The sequence below is a fragment of the Taudactylus pleione genome, unplaced genomic scaffold (genome assembly GCF_031769625.1).
Source record: "Taudactylus pleione unplaced genomic scaffold, aTauple2 ptg000395l, whole genome shotgun sequence".
Taxonomy (NCBI): domain Eukaryota; kingdom Metazoa; phylum Chordata; class Amphibia; order Anura; family Myobatrachidae; genus Taudactylus; species Taudactylus pleione.
The window spans coordinates 2,707,157-2,723,812 of NW_028284796.1; the positions used below are offsets into that span (position 1 = coordinate 2,707,157).

The window sequence follows — 16,656 nt, forward strand, 5'->3', positions numbered from 1 at the left end:
CACAAGTACCGTAACTATCATTCCCCTGTGGTGAGTGCTATCTTTAATATCTTCTATCCCAGTGTACTGGGTGATAGCCTGCAGAGCCCGATCACAGTAATCTTCTGCAGTCTCACTCTCTTTCTGTTTAATGGTGAAAATTTTGTTCCAGTTAACTACTAGTGGAAAATATATACCCAATTGAGTTACAATGCGGGAAATGTTACTTTGGTTTACTTGGTCTGTTAAGGGAACGTCACCATCAAATACACAATCCGTGATAAATTTTGTCACGTCAGTATTGCGTGGCAGACAGGCCCTTAACACCACACGCCAATCTTTATTAGTGGGCTCATGTGAACTACCCAAATTTCTCAAAAATCTTTGACATTTGGCTAATTCCTTTTTGGGATCGGGGAAATCATTTATGATGGAATTTAGTTCTGCTCTTGTCCAAGGACAATGCATTACTACTTCCCTCGTGGGCACTATACCGTTCGCGTCTGCATTTCCATTTGGAACAGTTATTGTCCGAATGGGATGCAGACCGGTAGCGCTGCTACCTTTGACCTGGTTACCTGGCAGGGGGTTTAGTCTTCTGCTGCTACGTATGGTATGAACAACTTCCTCTACGGGTGCAGAGGACACTAACTCTTCCCTTGCTGTTACCGATGGAGATGGCGGCACCACTCGTGATTGTGGTGATGCAGCATCTATCATCTGCACAGCATGGGAAATCGCAAACATTACAATAGGCTCATCATCCGCATCATGAACATTTTCTTTATAGTTGCTTAAGAGAGGGTACAAGTTGCTTGTTACATTTTTATGGGTATTTTTGGTAACTGTACTTGTACCTCCATCCACATAAGGTGGGGGAGGTGAGCGTGAACTGCTGGCAATACTCTCCACAATGCTACCTTGCCGCACGTGCGCACCATTTTGCGGCTCGCCCGTATTGCAATTCAGCGTCGCGGATGTATTTTCTGGCAATGTGCTCACGACGCTAGTTTGCGTCGTTTGCACATTGTTAAGCCACGCATCCCCTTCATGCTGCCACAGTTTTAAACATTCAAAATATTTAACCTTTTTCTCTCGGGAGCGCATCAAACTGATGTGATCCCGGACATTGTCTAACACATTTTTATCAAAACTACCAATTCTGGGAAACGGTCTAACACTCTTCCTCGTCATATTAAACCATAAATCACAATACCTAATTGCATAAGTACTGTACTTGGTATGCATGATACGACGGGCCGATCCGATCGGCGCCTCCATTAGCAGCACATCATTGCCTAACATCTCTACTGTTTGCGTGGCACCCATTCTGAGACAACTCCTACGCTTTTCAATAAAGATTTAAACCGGTGAAAGACAATCAAGACACTTTCACTTACCTGTGGACGATTTAAGTCGGCGGCGCCCACACACCTGGATAAGATTTGGTAAGGCAACTTCCACACCTGGATAAGATTTGAAAAAGGCAACTTCCACACCTGGATAAGATTTAGTAAGGCAACTTCCACACCTATGAGAGTTTATATGTCGGCTAAACTCTCACGCACCTCTCTACAACAAAACAACATGTACACCTGCTACTGTGTATAGAACGGTAAAGCTGCTTACCGAGCGGCTAGACTAACCCTTGCACCTAGCCTTTAAGGATCATACGATACCCTTAACTTTGTTCAACAAATATTCACTGTTACACACTTTTTTCCTGCGCAGAAAAATACACGTTAACCCAGATATTGGTAATAGAAAAAAAATGAAAACCTCAATGGCTTTGTTCAAACACGTGGCAGCACAACCGAAAGTACGTATACGCTATTGTGCGACCAGTCGCATACACAATAATGCGACTACCACACAACCGTATAATGGCTATTTAACTGCATACGCAAAAGTGCATCTTTGCTATGCGCAAACCTGCGACTTAGCCGCGTACTCAATACTGCGACACCCCTTTAAACGTAAGGTTCTATCAATAGAGGAAAATAAACTTTTTCCTCTCTTGTCCCTGGATTCTAGTCAGCTTCCTTGATTCACACGGAGACAGATAGCGATCTTTCAGCACAAAGCGGTTGCAGGCAAACCCTGCATGTGGCCACTCCACCCTTTGCTGAAATATCGATGGCCGTATGTACCATGTGAGCAGGTAAGTGACTTCACTACGAGCCCCCAACTAACGATACTGGATCAGAACCTCTATATACCCCTGCCTGTACCTTCTAAAACCCTTCCTATAAACCTCTAAGGATGACGCTAATTTGCGTACGCAGTCATACCATAAATAAAGACTTAGACGTGGAATCTGTGGTTCCAAAGCACAAGTGTTATTCAGGTAAAAGTTCAGACAGTTACACGCAATTGATCAAGACACAATTTAGGCGCAAAAGGAAAATTATACAGACCCAAGTACAGTATACATACGCAGGCGTTTCCGGACCCGGGGGGATAGGCATCAGCAAGAGACCCCTAGTCATACAGCATTTGGCACGAAGAATGAGATACAGCGTTCGTGCACTCATATTTATACCCCCCCAGAATAAACAGGACAATAGGGAAGTTTGTTGCTGGTGTCATTGGTTCCCAGGGGAGAAGCATCTGTTACAGCACATTTAACAGGCTAGTTCAAATAGACTCTCCCTGCCTCTAACAGCTGGGGGTCTTCCTCTTCACGGCCCCTGCAACATTCTAACAGTTGTTCATGAAATATACATTTTGTTGCTTGTAGGCTCTGCGATCCATAACTTGAGTTTGCATGATGCGACCTCCCCACCGATAACACCGGAATACTGTAAAAAGAGTACGCATCAATACAAGACCAAACACGACTTGTTTAGCATGTATAATACCTTAGTTATCAAATCTCTTTATTTCTCAGCATTTAAACTAACTGAACCAACTTAAATCATACACTTTAAAGCTTATTGAACCTTATGTGTGAATATGTAATGTGTGGGTATTGAGGGTTTGATATAAGGACGCTAGTTAACTTGGGGCAGATGCGTGCGCATAAAACTAATAAAACAGCAGTTTTATACAAAGTCCTATGCATTCGCTAATATGCGACTAGTTAACAGCGCAATTGTGTGTATTAATGTATGTATGAGATATGGTGAAAGATGCAAATGCATGGTGCTATTAGTATTATCGCCACATGCAAAATGGCGTCTTGCAATCTCATTTTCAAGATGGCGTCTTGCGGCTATTTGCAAGATGGCGTCACCGCGATTAACTTTTAAACTGAACTTGTCTCAGCCAATTATTCAGCTTCGACACTACACAAGTCCATAGTGCATCATGTGCAGGTTTTCGTTGGTGGTGACGATGTGCTTTGGAGCGTGTCTTCATGGAAGAAACAGAAGACATGGCGCAAACACCAATGAATATCAATGAGCGAGATGCCATAGCAAAGTGGACATCCATCAACTCCATATATTATTCCAAGCAGAATTGCAATATACAGCCTATATGACTTGTGCCCTGTAGATAAGATATTCTCACTGATTGGTTGTGTTGCCTTGGCACACATTGAATAGCTCACTATGAGTTTTAGTGCATCTGAACATGCTTCAATTAATGTAAATAGTGTACAATGGACTCTTTATTCAAAAATAAATAAATATAATATCCAATGGACTCTTTATTCAAAAATAAATAAATATAATATCCATTAGACTAAGAATACCTTGGTATGGTTTAATGGACATTACAATAAATTCACTTTAATACATTACTGCACTTACAGTAACTCATCTTAACCCAGTCAGGCACCTGTGCATGAGATGGAAAAAGCTACTCAATGTAAAGATCTACAGATGTGTCCTGCTACATCTTTTCCGATCGCGCTACAAATGTGCGCATGCATTGCACCATGCGATTACCCGCAGCAGCATACGCTACGGTACGCTATGGCGCGCACTGCGATCGCACCATGCAATCCTACGGAAGCGCAGGTGCGAACGCAGTGCGTCTATCCACTTGCGGGTGCATGCCTCGCACCATGAGTGGCGCAATTCGCTGTGTACGCAGCAAAGATATAGTAGCAGGACATATCTGTACCATCAGCTCATTTAACTGATAGAGATGTGTCCACACACTTCTTACTTGCTTGCGCGTTAAACAGCCCTTCTAGTCGCATCATGCTGTGGCCTGAGTCAGTAGCACAGAGCATCTCTTCGTGCGACTTTTACCTTCAAATTTGTCATATTCGCACAGTGATGTCTTAATGACACATAAAAAGCTTTTGATTAAAATGATTTGCGGCATGCCTATATTCTGTGTGTGACTGCGGTTATATCTGTCACAGACGCTGACACTGTAACGTAGCATTTCGCATGCATATGCACCTGCACTCGCACACATAATCATATCATATCATTTAAATCAGCAGAAGCTGCTTGTGCGTCCTATTCGCATCACTGTGCGAATAAGATGCCTTTGAAGGTAAAAAGCTGCACAAAAACACGCTCGGTGCTACAGAGTTACACGGCACTCATGCGTTATGTTTAACGCGACTTGTAGCCCACGGAGGTAAGATGTATATGGACACATCTGTGTGAGATACAATTAAGGTTTTGTAGGTGCCCCTACAAATTCAGGTTGAAGGTCTCTAGGATCAACTAATTATTACTTAATTAGTAAAGATCCAATGCACAATACCAATGATATTCTAAGAAATGAAAATAATTTATTAGTATATAGAGGTTAAACATTAGTCAAAAGATATAATTTGCTACAATATTAGCAGATAACAGATGCATAGTAAAGCTCATCATGATGTATATGTCAGATATTCAGAGTTCAGCAAGTGTGAACTTGATGCTATTTCCTGCTATCGGCTCCCCTGACTGCTGAAATGTTTTAAAAGAAACTCCATTCTGCAATAAGGACATTATTTGATTACGTGCTTTAATTTACAGCAATGTATAACGCAGTAAGAACCTCATAACAAGTAAAAATAAAATAAAAACAAGTTTTCTGGCAATGTACCAGTGTCCATATTTTCTTCTCTGCATGTGCCATCTTTCCGAATATATAATCGTAGAGATGGTGCTGCTGGGAACAGGTATGGGGAGGGGGCTTCTGCATGATCAGGGGTGCCTGCTACACATGGGTCCGCATCCCCTTAAAACACCCCAGTGCTGCAGCTTTAGTTATGTAGTATCTGGTTCCTTGACAAACTGTTAACTACGAACTTAAGCTTCATTATTTTTACTATTTATTTTGAATGTATTTTATTACGTTACTTATAGATCACTGTAAAGAAAAATAATGACAAATCTAGGAATATATAGTAGAAGCATAATGATTGCAGCAAAAGTAATCCCTAATATGCAGGAAAACCTGTACACAAAAATAACTCAATAAAGGCTGCGAGGACAGATGATCCTACTGTATCTAGAAGCAAGCTGTGATTGTGGAAGAGAGGTCTTCATATCTACCTGACTGCACCTTATTCCAGGACTTTGTCTGCAATACAGCTGCACAGTACCTCTGTACAAGGTCTAAAGGATGATAGAGAATCTCTGCATAGTTAACAGCTGGTAGGCTGTTGCTGTTCAGTCAGATCTGGGCAAACATTGGACTGTCTGGAAATTCCAGATTTTCCACATGGTGACAGTAGGTGCACTGTAAAGGTGTCCATACACAGACAGACCTGGCCACTCAACCCAAGCACCAGGACGAGGAATCTACATTTAATTGCTAAACAAGCGTTTGACACAGTTGAAAGATGACTGTACACAAAGATGCTGTCTTCGTCCAGTTGTCTTATTTCAGAGATGTTCCAGTTAGATATTGATTAGGGAAAGCACAATTTTACACTCATATATGCTGCAATTTGCAATCAAATAGGTTTCAGTAATGGTGGTGGTATATGGAAGAATATACTGGTGGAGGGAGAGGTGACTGTGAGTGAAAGCAGAGTATGTGAAGTCAGAGCCATAACTAGACTTTTTGGTGCCCTGTGCCAGAAAGAACATTGGCGCCCCCCTAATTTTTCAAAGGGACATAATGCACCCAAAAAAGGGGAATGGCTTCATGGGAAAGGGCCAGGGAAGAGATAGGGGAGGCCAGTAGATGCTGGGAAAGAAATAAGAGGGAGCTACAAGTGAGAATGATAATAAACAGAAATTTTACAGGCCCAAACAGTGCCCCCTGACCTGTGGTGCCGTGTGCGATGGCAACGGCCGCACTACCCTAGCTACTGCCCTGCGTGAAGTAGATGGGCAGTGTAAATGATAGCACACAGGGAACAGACACTACTCACCAAAACAAACTCCTCAAAGTCAATCTTTCCATCTTTGTTGCGATCAGCTGCTGCAAATATTTTCTCGATAATCTCTCGTACCCGGTAGCCAGGCAGTGGCAGGTTGGCTTCTTTGAACAATTCTTGGAGTTCATAGTCATTAACATATCCACTACTGTTAGCATCTGCAGCAAGAAAACACCATCTTTTATTTATTAACTAGTATTAGAACACTTAACACAGATGTACTGGACTTTTTACAATTTCCTATTGAAAAGAATATATACATTGTACAGTATATTGTTAGATAAAATGGCCATTGTAGCATTCACAAATATCTATTATCTATTTATTTAGAAAGTCAAACGCTTTTCATATTTGCAAAATAACTTTTTGGTAGGAATGGTGGTGCTGTTATCCTGCTGACTATCTCTACAAAATGTATTTCACTGAAGCAACTCAATTAAAGACATGTCTATTTCCACCAGGATATAGCAGAAGTCGTATGTGAAAGGAAAAGGGGTGAGGATCTACCACTGGAAAGGGACATTCACCTACAAGATACATCCATGCAATTTTTTCCCCTGTAATTCCAGAACCAAGACTGGTTCCCAAAGCCCAGTGCTAGTTGTACTAAGTACAGAGGAACCCTAAGTATTTTTTTCCCTGTACTTAGAAAACCAGGACTGACTATGAAAAGTCTGGGGCTGGTTCTGTTTTAGGGAGGGACCCCACGTCGTTTTTAAAAAAATTTAACTCTTTCTTAGCTTTTTACAGTAAGATACATGCATGCATCTCACTGATGTACAGTCAGGTGCATAAATATTGATACATTGACAGAATTTTCATATTTTTGCCTCTATTCACCACCAGAATGGCTTTGAAATTAAACAAAAAAGATGTGCTTTAACTCTAGACTTTCAGATTTAATTTGAGGGTAATTACATCCAAAATAGGTGAACGGTGTAGGAATTACAATGGTTTCTATATGTGCCTCCCACTTTTTAAGGGGCCAAAAGTAATGGGACAAACTAAACAATCCTAAATCTAACTTTCACTTTTTAATACTTTGTTGCAAATCCTTTGCAGGCAATTACAGCCTGAAGTCTGGAACGCATAGACATCACCAGACGCTGGGTTTCATCCCTGGTGATGCTCTGACAGGCCTCTACTGCAAATGTCTTCAGTTCCTGCTTGTTCTTGGGGCATTTTCCCTTCAGTTTTGTCTTCATCAAGTGAAATGCATGCTTAATCGGATTCAGGTCAGGGGATTGACTTGGCCATTGCATAAAATTCCACTTTTTAGCCTTAAAAAACTCTTTGGTTGCTTTTGCAATATGCTTTGGGTCATTGTCCATCTGCACTGTGAAGCGCCGTCCAATGAGTTCTGAAGCATTTGACTGAATATGAGCATATAATATTGCCCGAAACACTTCAGAATTCATTCTGCTGCTTTTGTCAGCAGTCACATCTCTCAATAAATACAACGGAACCAGTTCCATTGGCAGCCATACATGCCCACGCCATGACACTACCACCACCATGCTTCACTGATGAGGTGTTATGTTTTGGATCATGAGCAGTTCCTTTCCTTCTCCATACTCTTCTCTTCCCATCACTCTGGTACAAGTTGATCTTTGTCTCATCTGTCCATAGGATGTTGTTCCAGAACTGTAATGGCTTTTTTAGATGTTGTTTGGCAAACTCTAATCTGGTCTTCCTGTTTTTGAGACTCACCAATGGTTTACATCTTGTGGTGAACCCTCTATATTCACTCTTGTGAAATCTTCTCTTGATTGTTGACTTTGACACATATACATTTACCTCCTGGAGAGTGTTCTTGATTTGGCCAACTGTTGTGAAGGGGTTTTTCTTCACCAGGGAAATAATTCTTCTGTCATCCACCACAGTTGTTTTCCGTGGTCTTCCGGGTCTTTTGGTGTTGCTGAGCTCTCCGGTGCATTTTCTTTTTAAGAATGTTCCAAACAGTTGATTTGGCCACACCTAATGTGTTTGCTATCTCTCTGATGGGTTTGTTTTGACTTTTCAGCCTAATGACAGCTTGCTTCACTGATAGTGACAGCTCTTTGGATCTCATATTGAGAGTCGACAGCAACTGATTCCAAATGCAAATGTCACACCTAGAATCAACTCCAGACCATTTACCTGCTTAATTGATAAATTAAATAACGAGGGAATAGCCCACACCTGTCCATGAAATAGCTTTTGAGTTGATAGTCCCATTACTTTTGGCCCCTTAAAAAGTGGGAGGCACATATAGAAACCGTTGTAATTCCTAAACCGTTCACCTGATTTGGATGTAATTACCCTCAAATTAAATCTGAAAGTCTGCAGTTAAAGCACATCCTGTTTGTTTCATTTCAAAGCCATTGTGGTGGTGAATAGAGGCCAAAATATGAAAATTCTGTCAATGTCCCAATATTTATTCACCTGACTGTATGCATGTATCTGTGTCAATCCGACGTGCTCATGCTCAAATCGAAAGCATGAAGCAGGTCTATTAATTTGGGGATTTGAAGTTCGATTTGAAGTTCGATTTCAATTCGAATGATAGTAAATAAGGGATTTGTGTGTTGGTCTATGTAAAAGTACCAGTGTTTTTCCGATGTTCGATTTGAGTGCGATTTGAGTAAAATTTAGTTTTAAATTTGATCTTACATTCAATTTGGCCTTTAGTAAATACCCAAATGCAAATCGAATGCCAAATCACTCAAAATGCAAAATCGAATGTTAAATATACCCCCCGGTCACTTATCAGACTGCATTATAATGCTGTTATCATGCTATATTTTAAAGCATTATATCTGCTCAAAGTACAATGTATAGTATCTATCATTCTTCTATAACAGGAATTATTTCCTTTACAGGTCAAAGATAAATAAAATATTTTCCTACACCAGGAACTTTTATACGTTATTGACTAAAATGTAATCTGTAACAAGCACTGAAGTTTTAGCTGCAGAAGGGGAAAGTTCTACATTTTCTGAGTAGTCTCCAGGATAATGCTGACAACAGGGGTCAGAGAGAGAATACTCCAAGCTTTTACAGGTGGGAGCTAAAATGTTACAGATTCCTACAGTATGATGGTATAGTCTGTGTAAGCAGTGCATAGTGTCTCTACATAGCCGCTGATTTCCATGCAAAGGCAATAGTTATAACCATGGCTGTCCAGCAGATGAACATGGCTGTTGGTTCAACATACATTATTACCTCTGCCTTCTTTCTGCTAATAATAGGATGCTAATATCAATTTGTGAAGGTTCTGCTTCTCCTGTGCCATATGCCATTTACATGTGCTTCTCCCAAGCCAAACATTACAACAAAACCCAAAGCGACCTCTGAAGCTGTGAAAACATCTATTAGTTCAGAGAAGGAGATTCTTTCTGAGAACTGTATCGATGCATTTTACATCTCATGATTATATCCAAATGTATGAAGCAACAGTAAACACTCAAATGCTCACATGATGTAACTAGTTACTAAGCAGTGTTATGAGACGAGTGAAAAGTGACAAGAAAGTGATAAGGTGCCAGCCAATCAGCTCCCAACTGCCATCTCACAGACTGTGTTTGAAAAATGACAGTTGGGAGCTGATTGGCTGGCACCTTATCACTTCCTTATCACTTTTCACTCTGTCTCCTAACACTGCTTAGTAAATAGACCCCTAAATCCTGATTCCTGACAGACTGCAACTGCGAGAGTAGATGTTTCCCAACACATTCAATTTTAAAGATGAAAATTAATCATACATAGGAATTAGTTACTTGAGCTAAAATGTATTAAATTGTATAAAAATGAGCCTGTTACAAGGTTGAGGGGAGTTTCAGTGTGCACTCGTAGACCCTTTCCTGTTTACCCAATAGTCTATTCAGAACCAGGGATATAGTACAGGGCCTGACAGTCAGATGCATTTGTGGCTGTCCTTGCATCTTTATACTAATGCAGATGGTCCATCTTATGGATGTGTTATTGGAATGTCGCAGGTGTGACGCTGAAATAGTAGTGTGCACAGGCGCTCAATTGCTCACATTGGACTCCATACTCAGAAGGAGAATCTGTACCTGCTGCCATAAGGCTGCTGCAAGTTTCGATGGGGCGACCGATGGTGGAGTCTGAAGAGGCACTGGGTGGTATTTCAGCATCTATGGATAATGACAGTGGGTGTCTCGGTCCTAGCACATTCATACGCGCGGATGTACAGCAGGGAAGGTTGCATAAAGTTCCAGATGGGCAATCGCCAAAAGATATACTGTAACAGTGGCCGGGTAGGTGTCCACCGCTGAATCAGGCCCCCAGTGTGCTAATGCTTGACAGAAATTTAAGCTTATATTATAGACATGATAAATGTGACTTTAATTAATAACAATATACACGCACTGACAGACTGTCTTACAGTTTGTGTGTGATACTTGATTAAAGTACTATACTGTACTGTGTATGAATTGTGTACTTTAAATGTAGTAACTACTAACACTGCTAAGCCACATCTCCTGGTGCACTTAGGGAGGGATTAAGTTAGCCGCAGTAAATTACAGTGGCTAATTGATCCCCCGGGGGATATTCAATTAGCCCCGAAGTCGGCAATTACCGGGGATTTTTTTCAAAAATACTGATAAGCAGCCCTGTTTTCACAATCGCGGCCATGAAAACACATAGGTCCATGGGATGAATAAAAGCAATCAAATTGAATTGCCCAAAGGCAAAAAAATTATTAGGGCTAATTGAATTACCCCCTTAATACTACTTTCTCCTGGTATAAAACTGAAATATACACTATAATTATACAGCTCTTGCTGCGTTGATTGCGTCTTTGTTGGTACATTTTACGTCTGCATTTCTGGGGAAAGATCCATTCTATATTGGCCCCTGAATGTGTTCAAAAACAAAACTGTTATTTATAAAATAAAGTATCAGGGCACAAATAATGACAGTGAGGTGGTTACACTTCTTACCTGTGCGAGAGGTTGGATTGATGTGCTTGCTCCCTATCGGCCAGATTCTGAGTCGAACGAAGCAGCGAGCGTGTCTGCATCTTTTGTTGCAGTGGCGACTGCAACTTTATGCTAATGCCCCTACTTAGCCCTTCCCTGGAGTACATCCGTGCGTCCCGATGTGCAAGGACTGAGGCACTCAACTTCGAACGCAGTTGTTTTGCTTGGTATGTCTCTAGTCGCATCATCAGACGCATCATTAAAACTTTCATAAGCCCTATGGCAGGTGCAGATTATTTGTGAACGGTTCTGTGTCTCCATATGCACGCACTATAAGCAACACCCCTGCGACACTCCCATAAGGTGCAACCTTGCCGCACGTTTACTTAGCCACCCCCCTGTTTCTGATCAGGAACACCCCATACATTTTCAAAACACCTCTGCTACTGTACATCCAAATCTATACTGCGACTCTATATGTACACAATCGGGACACATATGCATTCGCAAACAAAAAATATCACTCCAATGTGTCCAACATCCATGCTGCGTCTGATAGACTCGGGCCCTACGTACCATGTGATTGTGGTATAAATACAAACATACTAAGTTCCAGAGCAGAGAAATATGTAAACTTTATCAATAAAGAGTATTCAATTAAAAATGTAATGATATTCATCAAGCATGTTATAGCAGTATATAGAGCATACTTGCCGACATTTCTGCAGGGGACTCCGAGAGGAGGCTGCCAGGTCCGTCCAGCAGGGAGGGTGGGAGTGGTTCAGGTAGGCGGAGCGGGGGTGTGAGATCGCGTCATAGTGGCCCCACCTCCTGCTTTATAATCCAATATTACTGGCATTATAAGGCAGGGGGCGGGCTACAATGACGCAATTCAGCGCGAATCACATCTTCGCACTCCCGAACTGCCCATTTTTGCAGCGGCCATTCCGGGGGACTTGCCTAGTCTTGCGGGGTGCCGGGAGCGGCACCTGATTATCGGGAGCCTCCCGCCAGTCCCAGGAGAGTAGGGTATGATATAGAGTTACAAGATATATATTACATGTATAGAAGAAAATGCAGTTCAATCTCTTGATAAATGTCAAAGTTTAATAAAGTTCAGAACATGAGACGAAACTCAGATTTTGGGGCTGATTCAGATTTGGGAGCAAACCTAAAAAAAAGCCGGTAACTTTGCACCTGGGACAAACTTGCTCCTGGATGAGAGGATGGGATGATTTGGCACAGTGTAATATTTATTTATTTTATTTATTAACAGTTTCTTATATAGCGCAGCATATTCCGTTGCGCTTTACAATTGGAAACATTGATAGAACAAAACAGGGTAATAACTGACAGACATAGAGGTAAGAGGGCCCTGCTTGAAGCTTACAATCTATAGGGAAATAGGCATTGATGCACAAGGATAGGTGCTATATATATTGCAATTTGGTCCGGCCAGAATGCAGAGTTTCTTGGAGGGCTGCATGATCCAGTCACACAGGAATGTTGGCAAAATGTCAGGAGTATGTGAAAGAAAGACAATATGTGAGGTTATGTGTGGACTGTGAGAGGGGTTGTAATAAGACATGGAAGCTATGAAGGTTATGTGGTCAGTTCTGGAATCTGATAAGCTTGTCTGAAGAGGTGAGTTTTCAGGGAACGCTTGAAGGATTGAAGAGTAGAGGTAAGTCTTATTGTGTGTGGTAAGGCATTCCATAGAGTAGGTGCAGCCTGAAGAAAGTCCTGTAACCGTAAATGGGAGCAAGTAATGCGCGGGGATGAGAGACGCATATCTTGTGCTGAGTGGAGAGGTCGGGTTGGGAGATATTTTGAGATGAGTGAAGAGATGTATGTTGGTGTAATTCGGTTAATGGCCTTATGTGTAAGTAACAGTATTTTGTATTGAATACGGTAGAAAACCGGCAACCAATGGAGGGACTGACAGAGCGGGGCAGCAGACGATGAACGTTTGGCAAGGAAGATAAGCCTTGCAGCTGCATTCATAATGGATTGTAATGGCGATAGCCTGTTTTTGGGAAGACCAGTAAGGAGACTATTGCAATAGTCAATGCGGGAAATAATCAGTGCATGGATTAGAGTTTTTGCAGTGTCTTGTGTGAGATATGGCCTGAATACAGTAAGGGCGTGTTTGTGAAATTGGGAACAGATACAGACTTGGACAAACATGCCTACATATTGCCTCTGCAAAAACCTTATTACTTGTGGGTGGTCAGGGGCAGGGGCAAACAGAGTATGATAATGATTATACTGTAGGTCCCTGGAAGAACAAACTGCTACGATTGGCTTTGTGAATGTTTAGCTAACTTATTGATAAGTGATTTTATTTATCACGTAGGAATATATTAATCTCTTGTATTCGTGTGTAATTAAAACTCTTTCCTTGTACATGAGACAAGGGACAGTAAATTTTTAAGCAGAACTCTTCAAAGTTGTCAGATCAATCACAGTGGAGTCAAACCAGATACAGTTTCACAGATGGTCCAGTAAAACTGTAAATTAGACAATCTATTAGGTATATAGCTGATTTAATCATATCCCCTAGACGATATAGAGGTGCGGTCGATCTATAGTTTGTCGACCTATAGTACCTGTCGACCTCGATGGAGTCGATGTACGGTGGTCGATGTATGTATTGTCGATCTAACTGAGGTCGATCAGACAACCGGATACCCCCTAGACAGACCCCATTACTGGTATTGGTGGTCATGAAACAATCAGGAGGTCAGGTGGTGCTGGAGGACGACTGTTGGGAGTTACAAGTGCTTAATTTTAGGTTGAATTCTGTCCTCACCACAGTAGTTTGGGAGGGCTCTGTATTATACTTCCACCAGAGGAGCCTCCACAGTTGTGGACTTACATTTAGAGTACAGAGTCAGCACTGTATAGTGATCACTAGAATGCTCTCTGTATTGTATAGTGTTCACCTGAATGCATTCTGAGTTCAAGTTCAGAACATGGGGCCCCCTGGGCTAGCACTTGTTCAGAACATTAAGTAAACTAATTGAACATTTAGGGGTCTATTCATGTAGATCTTGCGGTATGAATTGTTACTCTTCACTATATATCACATCATATATAGCTAGTTAAGTAGCAATTCATATACTTACTTTTCTGGCAAAGCAATGCTAAATCCAGGGCACCGTCGATCCAGTCTTCAGCCCCGGTAACACTCAGGGAGCAGGGGACATTTTCTCCCTCCCACTTTCTCCCTGGGCACTGCTGATTGACCGGTGCCGGGGAAGGGGACGGGGAGAAGGCAGGGAAACAGCTGTCTTCCCTGCTCTTCTCCCCTCAGGAGGCTCATTATGCTGTTGTGAAATGGAGAAAACATTTTTAGAAGCGAAACAGAAAGCTGAGCTCTCCGTGCTTCTATGAATCGCTCTCCCCATACTACTGTATGGGGAACCGATGTGTATACTAATCAGGGGCACCGCTGGAGAAATCTGAGATTTCTACACGGTAACCCTTTCTATAAATAAGGAGAATCAGTAAAAAGCCGTTATCACTGATGAAGGGCTTTTCACTGCTACATGAATAGACCCCTCAAACTGCTACTTCTAACTAATGTAACACTTTTTAGCATTTAGGGGTCTATGTATTAGGGGGCACTTTAGTGCAGTGTAAAAGCCTCTCCTGCTTCGCCTGCATACTGCTGAGAAACAGGAGCTGGCTTACGCTGTTGTTACTAATAATAGACCCGCCGAGAAGGATGAACGTTAAGTCCCCTCGGCGGTGTAGGCTGTATAGCAGAGACTGGACTCACCAGGTCTCCAGAGTCTCGTCCTGTGCAGAGGAAGCAGAAAGGATTTTTTTTTCCAACAAACTTTATTGACATGTCCAAAGTTGCAGAGCTCACATCCAGCTTCTCCAGTGAGCAGAAGCAGATACCTGCAGCTACAGGAGGCAATATTAGCGCTGGAGAAGACACCTGACGGTAAGTGCCCTCTCCTCTTAGTAACACCAGGGACACTTAGCACTGCCATATGAGTCTATGGCAGCGCTAAGTGATCCAAGTGCAGCAGACCCTCCAACATGACCCCTTCCATCAAGTACTTGTGCTTAAACACCTTTGTTATCAATTAACTAGTTCAACACAGGTGACTGCAATCATAAATTAAGAGGGAGGTCCAGGAGCAGAGCATTTTGTACCTGATGGAAGGAGTCATGTTGGAGGGTCTGGTGCAGTGCGCTGTTGTAGCCTGCACTTAGCCCTGGTAGACTGCAGACAGAGCATTTTCTCTGCCTTTAGCATTTTTCCCCCTTTTTTCCTGTTAGTACATATAGTGGACACCTTAAACTGCTACTTCTTACTAATGTAATGCCTTAGCAAACTGTTGCTTACTAATGAAACACTTTTCTGTATCTTCCTAATCTAACACTTTTCAGTGTCCTCAGTGTCTGGAGTATAAAGTGTATTTCCATGATGCCTGCTCATTCCTTCTCTGACTGACTGACTCTGACTGACTGACCTGAGAGACAACCCCCAAGTGCATTTCCCGACTTTTCACACAGCAGCTGCTGCTGTGCCAATGTGACAGCTGCTGAGCAGAATGGAGCCTCCCGCACAGTCCCCAGCGATGTCGCTGAAGAGGAGTCATGTCTGCAGAGGACCTGGACCGCAAACATGCTCTCATGGTAATGCAGTGGCACCACCTCCCGCACAGACCATGCTGCCGCTGGAGGAGTGACTGTCTGTGATCTTTCCTCAAGCGGTGGTAGGGACTGTGCAGGAGTCACCGACTGTTAGCAGTACCATGGCAGCATATCTGCGGTTTAGGTCTCTGCAGACATGTCTCCTCTTCAGCGGCAGCGGGATGTGTGTGTGAGGCAGTGATGCTGCCAGCTGTTAGCATTACAATGGGAGCATGTCTGCGATCCAGGTCCTCTGCAGACATGTTTCCTCTATCCTCCACACAGTGAGGACACTGAAAAGTGTTAAACTAGGAAGGAATAAGAAGACACAGAAAAGTGTTCCAAGTAACAGTTTACTAAAGCATTACATTACTAAGAAGTATAGGGGGTAAATTTACTAAGAATCGAGATAGGTCGAGATGACCATCTCGGGTGATTTATTCATTTTTTTTCCTGCTTGCAAATTTACTAAAGGCAAAAGTCGGGTGAGTTAGAGAGAGATTTCTCTAATTTCACTCGTAAAACTCAGGTGAGTTAGCAATTTCGAATCAAATCACCATCGGGCCAAATCGGAAAGTACTTTTCACCTAAAACATACATCTCTCAAATTTACCAAGAATTGGGATGACAAGCTCGGGTGAGATAGGAGCAAACTCTCTGTCCAAATCACTTTTCAAACTCTCAACCCCCTGAGCTGCGAGATGGTCAGAAACATACACAAATCTTTGTGATTTGTGTATGTTGCTTTCTGGAAATGGTTAAAATAGAGTTAATTAAAAAAAAAAAAAAAATGACGTGAGGTCCTCCCCCAAA

General features: G+C 42.2%; 1 protein-coding gene across 1 annotated transcript in view; it reads right to left on the bottom strand.

Annotated features, from left to right (window-relative positions):
* Window positions 1–16,656, bottom strand: part of PLS1 (plastin 1) — a 214,874-nt gene that overhangs the window by 97,902 nt on the left and 100,316 nt on the right. The window contains exon 3 of the mRNA XM_088446260.1: window positions 6,260–6,423. Within this exon, the coding sequence (XP_088302386.1) occupies window positions 6,260–6,423 (164 nt within the window). The remainder of the gene's footprint in view (window positions 1–6,259; window positions 6,424–16,656) is intronic.